At 39.2% G+C, this 10,000-nt stretch overlaps 1 protein-coding gene across 1 annotated transcript in view; it reads right to left on the reverse strand.

Moving 5' to 3' along the window:
* Positions 1-10,000, reverse strand: part of hnrnpll (heterogeneous nuclear ribonucleoprotein L like) — a 38,398-nt gene that overhangs the window by 9,088 nt on the left and 19,310 nt on the right. The window contains exons 2-6 of the mRNA XM_079857826.1: positions 9,881-9,999; positions 7,218-7,455; positions 5,754-5,839; positions 4,674-4,770; positions 4,505-4,577 (exon numbers count right to left, since the gene is read on the reverse strand). Of these exons, the coding sequence (XP_079713952.1) occupies positions 4,505-4,577; positions 4,674-4,770; positions 5,754-5,839; positions 7,218-7,455; positions 9,881-9,999 (613 nt within the window). The remainder of the gene's footprint in view (positions 1-4,504; positions 4,578-4,673; positions 4,771-5,753; positions 5,840-7,217; positions 7,456-9,880; position 10,000) is intronic.

The raw sequence follows: 10,000 nt of genomic DNA on the forward strand, positions 1-10,000 counted from the left end.
TCCTCTTTAGATGAAGCAGAAACACACAATCAAACCTTCAAACGAGCAAATACTCAGAGGCGCTTTCACACACACACACACACACACACACACACACACACACACACACACACACACACACGAGGGAAGAGAAACATGAGCACGTCATGTGTGTGTGTGGATGCGTTTGACATCGAGTGTTTGTGGACAGAAATGAGGAAGCGCTCCTCTATCAGCGTCACACACACAGCTACGCTATTCACCGCTAAACGAGCAGCTAGCGCTCGTCTTCAGCAGGGCTGATGGGATTTCAGCTCAATGTGACCTTCAACCATCAGCACAACACACTTCCTCAACACACACTGATTCAGTCAAACACATTTACTCAGACACCTTCAACATTTCTCACATTATCAGTTTATTCGCTATAGTTTAGAAAATGGTTGATATTTGACTGGTTTTGTCCGTCCTTCTGTTAGACTGTCTCACACATGAATTATGTTGAATATCTGTCAGCTGTTAAATTTAACTACACAATTAGATAATACCAGTTTAGCTCAACCAATCACCAAGCAATGCTTCATTGTGTTCAGTCTGTGTGTAAAAAGAGCATTAGCAATTAAAGACAAAACACTCGCTCAGGTCAAAGTTTCTGAATCATTTTTGGTCCCAAATTGTTACAGGTAGTCACTGTATGAAGAATATTTGGGTGTAATATGTCACAGTTTACTTTATTTTGCTCTCCTCACTCACATAAATGAACTATAGTGTCCTGCACACACTAGTAAAACAATACCAGAAATAATATCTGGTGTCTGAATAATCTTTGGTTTGAGTGTATAACGCATGGATGATGAAACACACGTGGATTCAGAACAGAAACGCTGAGGGAGAGTCTAGAGAAACAGGAGATGTTTAACACACTCGTTCATTAATCATTCATATTCTGTGATGAACGTCTTCATACTCCAGCAGAGGCTCTAATCTCCAGTCCATAATGAACAGAGAAACGCTGAGCTGCACTTCGGTCTCATGCCGATCGATGTCTGAACGCTGCTGTTCTGCACTGATAACACTCTCTCACACACACACACACACACACACACACACACACACACACACACACTCTCACACACCAACCTCCCACAACTGCAGATGATGTGGGAGTTCGAGCTGCTAAAACACGAGACGCTCGTCCTTCAACGACACGAATCCTTCACACACCCACATCTGACACAGCAAAACAACGAGACAAAGGGCCCTATTTTAACAATCTGAAACGCAAGTATCAAACGCGAAACGCAAGTAACTTTGTGAGCGGATCTCAAATCTCAAATCTAAAATGGGTTGGTGTGAAGAAGCTTCATTACTCATAGGTGTGGTTTGGGTGTAACGTGAAATAAACCAATCAGAGCGACATCTCACATTCCCTTTAAGAGCAGACGCGCTTGTTCCATGGCGGATTGCTATTATAACGGCGGATTTGCCAGGAGCGGTTCACAGCCGAGGAGACCGACGTTCTCGTCAGGGCCGTAAAACACAGAGAAGTGACATTGGGGATGGAGAAACACACCCAGATTAGCTTCAGTTAAACAGGCGTATGATAATTTGGGTAAATGTGTAAGCTAGATTGATGCCTATTTTTCACATCTTCATGGACACCACAATGATTTCCCTCATGTGGTAATATTTTTCCTTGTAATAATGTATGGTTTTCTAAAAATGAAAACTGCTGCATCTGTGTAGATGAGAGAAGCAAAGTGTGTGTGTGTTGTGCACACGCTACATTAAAGGGGGGGTGAAATGCTCATTTTCACTCAATCTCCTGTTAATCTCGAGTACCTATAGAGTAGTATTGCATCCTTCATATCTCCAAAAAGTCTTTAGTTTTATTATATTTATAAAAGAAAGATAGGCTGTACCGAGTCTTTCCGGAAAAAAATGAGCGGCTGGAGGCGGGTCGTGTGGGCGGAGCTAAAGCTGTGCTGACGCGCCGAGCTAACTAACAACACACAGAGACATTTGTTCAACAGTTTTACTCACCGTCCGGTTCCAACGCACGACCGCGAACCTTTATCATTGTGACTGCTCGATCCTTAAGCATTAGACGATCTGCAAATCCGTAGATCTGGGCTTTGTTTATAAAACAATCATCGTCGAAATGCAGGGAACAAACAGTCTTACACAACTCCGTTGATGCTCTGAAAAAACAAACTGCATCCACTGGTGCCTTAACGCTGGGTTCTTTGGGAATCTGTGCAGGGTTGTCTTGCCCTGGCAACCAAAAACACACTTCTTTGGTGACATTGACTTCCCAAAAGCCGAGCAGAGCGCTTTGATGAGGTACTGCTTTCGCTCTCTTCTCTCTCTGGTCTACGAGTGCGCGCGCGCCCGCGATCTTACCGGAGAAGTGCCCTTAGGACCCGTATAAGGAAATTCCGCTACATCTGACGTCACACAGACCCATACTCGTAAAAAACTTTCCGAAACTTGTGACAAACCGGAAGGACAATTTTTGGCACAGAAATACTCCTTCAAACGTACAATTTAATTTTTGAAACTTTGTCCATGTTTAGCATGGGAATCCAACTCTTTAACAGTGTAAAAAACTCAGTATGCATGAAATAGCATTTCACCCCCCCTTTATGGCCAAGCATGCGCCCTTAATAGCATCTGAATAACGCGCCACTGACTTTAGACGAGGTTTCTCCTGGTCAGTGGTGGGATTGTTTTCTGAAACTGCAAAATAGCACCAGGGAACGTTTGCGCCGGATCACGCCTCCTCTCTTCACTGAACCGCCCCCGGGAGCGCAAGTTCACTCCCTAATTTACCGACGTGCGTCTGTGGAGGGAAAAGTCCGCTGTGCGACGGGTGTAAAATAGGAATGAGACATGCGTCGCTGTACGAAGTCAATTGCGCTGGGTGCAAGATAGGGCCCAAGATCTTACTTCAGTTTCCGAAAGAGAAATAAAGAGATTCTTCAGCATAAAAACAGACAGAGGTCAGAGGTCACCACTGAACACCGCACACCAAATCTCTGGCATTTCTCATGAGAGCAAATGGAGCTTCTCAGATCCTCCGTAATCTCACTTGTGTCTCAATATCGTCTCCACACTGTCAAAAAATATTTTTATGATTCGTTATCACAACTTTTTATCTTTTGTCAAATCAACTTAGATAATTAATGTGGTGCAGATAACACTATTTTGAGTTTCTATTTATTAAACCAATCTCCTTCATTGTATTAACTCAAATTTTTTATTTCAATGAACTTTCAAAATTTTAAGGCAACCAGGAAACGTACTTTTTTAAGTTAAACCAACAATAATTTTTTACAGTGAGTACAGAGCAATCACATGACGGAGATCTCATTCTCAATATGAACATCAAACGACCCGAGCTTTTCTAATTACAGAGATCTAGATCAGCTAGGAGCCTCGTCACACTTACACGCGACTGCGAGATGCTTCAAAATCAATCAAAACCAACAGCCAATCAGAACAGCATGTGGGCGGAGTCAGACAATCAGAACAGCGTGTGGGCGGAGTCAGACAATCAGAACAGCGTGTGGGCGGAGTCTCGCGGCTCCAGAGAGTAATCTTGACGGAACTTACTAGAAAATGGATAAGTAGCAACATAATCAAATTCACAAATATTACACCATTTAAACATTATTCAAATACATACTGAGTTACTAAAACAATCTTTGTCAGAGAATACACTTGTTTGTTCACCGTTTGAAGGTTCTTGTTTCCATTTGTTTAATTTCAAGATCTGAGGTGAATTATCCATTGTTGCTTTTACAGCCTCAAAGCTGGAGCACTAAATGATATTCAGAGTCACATGACACGCTTTTAACATTAAATAAAGCACATAAACAGCACCTGAGATTATCATCGACACACTTTGTGTTTGTTGTTCCAGCGCGACGTCGCAGAAAAATAGAAACCGTTTCTAAAATAGAATCACTTCTGTCTCTCCCTCACTAAAGACGTAAAGCGCCATATTAAAGGGGTGGTTGATTATGATTTGACTTTTCTAGCTTTAGTTAGTGTGTAATGTTGCTGTTTGAGCATAAACAACATCTGCAAAGTTACAACGCTCAAAGTTCAAAGCAAAGGGAGATATTTGCTTTTAAAGAAATCGCTTTTTAAGGACTACAACAAACGGCTGGTAGAGACTACACCACATTCCTCCCGGGTTAGTGACATCACCAACCCTAGAATTTACATAAACCCCGCCCCCTGAACACGATTTATAGATTATCAAGACAGAATATGCTAATCAATGACTAGAAGATAACTATACACACACATACTCACACTCTCTCTCTCACATACACACACTCACTGTCACCCCCGCACACACACTCACACACACACACACACACACACACACACACACACACACACACACACACACACACACACACACACACACACAGACACACACTCACTCACTCACTCACTCACACACACTCTCTCTAACTCACACACACTCTCTCACACACACACACACACGTACCTCGTCTCAGCAGGAAGGGTTTGGTATAATCCCAGCTGTCGTTGTCGTTTCTGATGACGTTGAGGCGTGAGGGCTAGAATGAGAGAGCACAACGCCACTGCATGTGTGTTAGCTCCAGCGGTGTGTGTGTGTGAGTGAGTGTGTGTGAGTGTGAACGCTGCACATTTACCCGAGCGTATTCGATTTTCAGCGTGCAGCAGCCGGCGTAGATGTCAGCCCCGTTCAGGGCAGCTTTGGCCTTCTGGGCGTTCTGGATGGACTCAAACGTGACGGGCGTCAAGGAATCACACAGCTGAGACTCAAACACACACTTCAGACACACACACACACTCACAGGTGACGTCAGCTCACACTCGTGAAACTGTGAAAGATTGTTTGACACCACAGACGAGAGCATTAGACGGCTGATGCTTCACTTCAGCAGGTCAAACACACGTGTAAACGTGAGTCATATATTTTATGATATATAATATAATATAATTAATATAATATAATATAATATAATATAATATAATATAATATAATATAATATTTTGATATAATATAATGATATAATATAATATAAAATATTTTTAAATTTAAATTTAAATATAAAATATAATTAAATTTAGTTTCAATATATATATTATATATATATATATATATAAATAATTCTAAATTAAATAATATTTAAATAAACAAATGTTTAATTATAATAATTAATTAAAAGAAAAAATATTATAAAAAATTATATATATATATATATATATATATATATATATATATATATATAAAAATAACAACTATTGCAAAATACGCAAATTATGCATGCAAATATTTAATAGAGACTCGATTAGGTCATTGGCAGTGCTTCATGAGAGTGGGCGGAGCTAAAGAGTTATTTTGGAGTGATTTGCTTGTTTCAGTTCTCTGATTGGTGGAGATTTCTCTGCAGAATAATCATGTATTATTGGTCCACCGAGAATTCCTCTGTTGAACACGATTATTAAAAAAAATATATATATATAATATCAGCAATATCAGCACAAAACCTTCTAATGATTTTTACATTTTTAATAAAACACTGTTTAGTAGGTTTTTAAAGGCATTTGAAAACAAGGACTCAGGAAATGTCCTTATGAATCACGTTCACGTTTTAATACCAGTGTAATACCCATGTCATTATACAAATTTCTGTCCTAATAAATCACAAAAACAAACACACACACACACACACACACACACACACACACACACACATAAAGGATATTCCACCATGGCCTGAATTCCGTTCCTCTTAAAGATGACGATCCGCAGCACATTTCCGATAGGATTACAGACTGTGTACAAAACATCCTACAAGATGAAGAGGAGAATCCGTTCAGAGCAGCCAATCAGAGCGTGTCATGTGACATGCTTAAAATGAAGTGTTTTACCGTGGTGAGAAGTGTTTTACCGTAGTGAAAAGTGTTTTACCGTGGTGATGGGGTAGAGCGAGTCATGTGACATGCGTAAAATGAAGTGTTTTACCATAGTGAGAGGTGCTTTACCGTAGTGATAAGTGTTTTGCCATACTGAGAAGTGTTTTACCGTAGTGAGAAGCGTTTAACCGTAGTGATGGGGTAGAGCGGGTCATGTGACATGCGTAAAATTAAGTGTTTTACCGTAGTGAGAAGTGTTTTACCGTAGTGAGAAGTAGTGAGAAGTGTTTTACGGTAGTGATAAATGTTTTACCATAGTGAGAAGTGTTTTACCGTAGTGAGAAGTAGTGATAAGTGTTTTATGGTAGTGATAAGAGTTTTACCGTAGTGAGAAGTAGTGATAAGTGTTTTACGGTAGTGATAAGTGTTTTACGGTAGTGAGAACTGTTTTACCGTAGTGAGAAGTAGTGAGAAGTGTTTTACGGTAGTGAGAAGTGTTTTACGGTAGTGATAAATGTTTTACCATAGTGAGAAGAGTTTTACCGTAGTGAGAAGTAGTGATAAGTGTTTTATGGTAGTGATAAGTGTTTTACGGTAGTGATAAGTGTTTTACCGTAGTGATAAGTGTTTTACCGTAGTGAGAAGTAGTGATAAGTGTTTTACGGTATTGAGAAGTGCTTTACCGTGGTGAGAAGTGTTTTACGGTAGTGAGAAGTAGTGATAAGTCTTTTACCGTAGTGAGAAGTGTTTTACCGTAGTGAGAAGTGTTTTACCATAGTGAGAATTGTTTTACCGTGGTGAGACGTGTTTTACCGTTGTGAGAATTGTTTTACCGTAGTGAGAAGTAGTGATAAGTGTTTTACGGTAGTGAGAAGTGTTTTACCGTAGTGAGAATTGTTTTACCGTGGTGAGACGTGTTTTACCGTTGTGAGAATTGTTTTACCGTAGTGAGAAGTAGTGATAAGTGTTTTACGGTATTGAGAAGTGCTTTACCGTGGTGAGAAGTGTTTACCGTAGTGAGAAGTGTTTTTTACGGTAGTGATAAGTGTTTTACGGTAGTGATAAGTGTTTTACCGTAGTGAGAAGTAGTGATAAGTGTTTTACCGTAGTGAGAAGTGTTTTACCGTAGTGAGAAGTGTTTATGGTAGTGACAAGTGTTTTTTACGGTAGTGATAAGTGTTTTACCGTAGAGAGAAGTAGTGAGAAGTGTTTTACCGTGGTGAGAAGTGTTTTACCGTAGTGAGAAGTGTTTTACCGTGGTGATGTGTTTTACCGTGGTGACAAGTGTTTTACGGTAGTGAGAAGTGTTTTACCGTAGTGATGGGGTAGAGCGGGTTCTGGATGGACAGCAGCAGGACCTTGTTCCCGCTGTTGGGGTCGTCGGCGTTGGTGGGCCGCGTGATGCGTTTGCTGGTGGAGTAGTTGAAGAAGGCCTGCTGGCCCGCGATGTACACGGGCTCCTGGGAGCCACACGACACACACCGGTCGGCACTCTGAGCCTCCTCGAACTCCACCAGAGCCTGGCGCTTGAACGGCATCATCATCACGTAACTGCGGGACAGGAGAGGAGGCCTTCAGGACAGCTGTATCTCACATTCAGTCTTGAGCATTTCATTATGCGCATTTGGCAGTTTATTCGTTTCATTTATCTTTATTTCAGATTTAGGTTTTCTTTATTATTAGTTTTTATCTGTAGTTTTCATGTTCATTTTAGTGCAATTTTAGTCATTTTGTTGTGCTTTTGTAATTTGATTTTTTTTTTGATCTATTTAAGTTTAATTAGTTGTTTAATTATTGTTTAATTTATTTCAATTTAATTTTTAGTTTAGTTTCTTTTATTTTTATGTATTTAGTTTTCACATTTATTTTAGTTAAATTTTATGCTTTTGTTATTTCGTTATTGTACTTTTTTAGTATTGCTATTTAGGTTTAATTTATTTTTATTTCAGTTTTAGTTAATTTTTTCAATTAAGTTTTATTTTTATTTTTCACGTTATTATAATGTTTGTTCATTATGTTATGTGCTTTTGTCATTTAAATTATTTTTTTTAGTATTGCTACTAAGGTTTAATTTATTTTTATTTCAGTTTTAGTTTAGCTTTTAAAGTTGTTATTTTAATATTTTTAGTTATGTTAAATTTAGTTTAATTTTTATTCATTCCGTTATGCGTTTTTGTCATTTCATTTTTTTCAGAATTGCTATTTAGTTTTAGTTTATTTTTATGACAATAACCCTGGTTCGGCATCAAATCTGCAGAGATGTTTAAAACAGTCGTAGATGGAGGAGCACATCACAGCATTCTGTGGTCATGAGATGCTCGTAGGGACTATAAATACACTCATATGACCTTGATTTGTGCACGGAGAGAGAGAGAGAGAGAGAGAGAGAGAGGAGAGAGAGAGAGAGAGAGAGAGAGAGAGAGAGAGACTTCCTGTTCATCTTCATTTGATCCGTGTCTTTCCTAATGTAGTTCATCGTCTACGATAATATCATACTTGTTGTTTTAACAATGTGTGATCGAACAAATCGTTTGATTCGTTCCTGAAACGATCCACCATCTGAACGAGTGGAATAAACGAATGACTCAATGATTCGCTCAGTAACAGTGACTAGCCACCTACTGGTGGATTTCAGTTTCACATTAAACGACATTTTATATATATTCAGTGTCTAAAACATCAAAAGATTATTAATACATTTGTACACTAAAATGAAAATGCCAATGTAAAAGACTGTAAATGCAACTTTAGATTCCAACGATGAATTTTGTTGATACTGATTTCATTTGATGATTGTTAACAGCCCTATGGTGTATTATTATTCTAATTGAATGTAAGAATTTGACACAAAAGATGATGCATACATATAATTAGGTTAAAAAATGGCTTTAAAAAGGTAAAAATCATTTTAAAGTTATTGGAAAAGATGATTTCTGTCCCTGCTGTGAACAGACCACCGCACAGAATATGAAGAATATCAAAAACTTAAGGAGTCAGATACCGACACAATAAACACACACAAATATCATCTAATCGTTATCGAGAAAATCCCATAAAATATCGAGATATCATTTCTTTGGTCAAAATCGCACACCCTGAGATCAAACACACGCTAAAGTCCCACATCTGCTTATTAAAAGTGTCATAAATGAATCATTTCTAAATTAAACCATAGAAATGCTGTTCCCATGATCCTCTGTGAGCTCCTGTGGGTGTGAATGTGACTTTAGAAAAGAGGCTTGTTGTGATTCAGAAAGGAGAAACGCCTCAAACACAGGAACCGTTGCTTCCATAAGCGCCTACGCCTGTCAGCCTCATTTACAGGATCATAACTCAGTCGTCTGAAGCGCAGCTGAATCTGCAGCGATGAATGGATGATTGTGATGAAGATCGAGAGGAAACAGACGCTCAGAATGAATGAATGTGATCAGCTTGGTTGGTTAACATGGTTATCTTTACAAGGGAAGAAACTAGTCATTTGTGTGATGAATCTGAACATGAATCTCTGGAACTGCTGGGCGGTATAACCAAAAATCCATATCACGGTATTTTTCAAAATTATACTGGTTTCACGGTATATGACATTTATTTTCAGCATGACTGGGTGTTAAAGGGTTAGTTCACCCGAAAATGAAAGTTCTGTCAGTAATTACTCTCCCTCATGTTGTTCCAACCCCGCAAGACTTTCGTTCATCTTCAGAACACAAATGAAGATATTTCTGATTAAATCTGAGAGCTGTCTCACTCCTCCATAGGCTTCTCTGTAATCGAGATCTGCCATCCCAGAAAAGTGAGTAAAGACATTGTTAAAATAGTCCAGTGACTACAGTGGCTCAACCTTAAGTTCATCAAGCGACGAGAATACTTTTTGTGAGCAAAAAAATATATATCATAACAAAAATAAACACCAGTATTCGGTATGAACCGGTTTACCGCCCAGCACTACTGGAACATGAGAATTAAACCATAATTTTACCAGATGTTTCCGAACTTCTCCAAGGACTCGACCAGATCAGCCTCCACCACAGACTCACACAATCCCCGGACGTGGACGACGGGAGACGGAGCGATGCGATGAGTCTCCGAGCCGTTATCC

This window comes from Squalius cephalus, assembly GCF_949319135.1.
Source record: "Squalius cephalus genome assembly, chromosome: 22".
NCBI classification, from domain to species: domain Eukaryota; kingdom Metazoa; phylum Chordata; class Actinopteri; order Cypriniformes; family Leuciscidae; genus Squalius; species Squalius cephalus.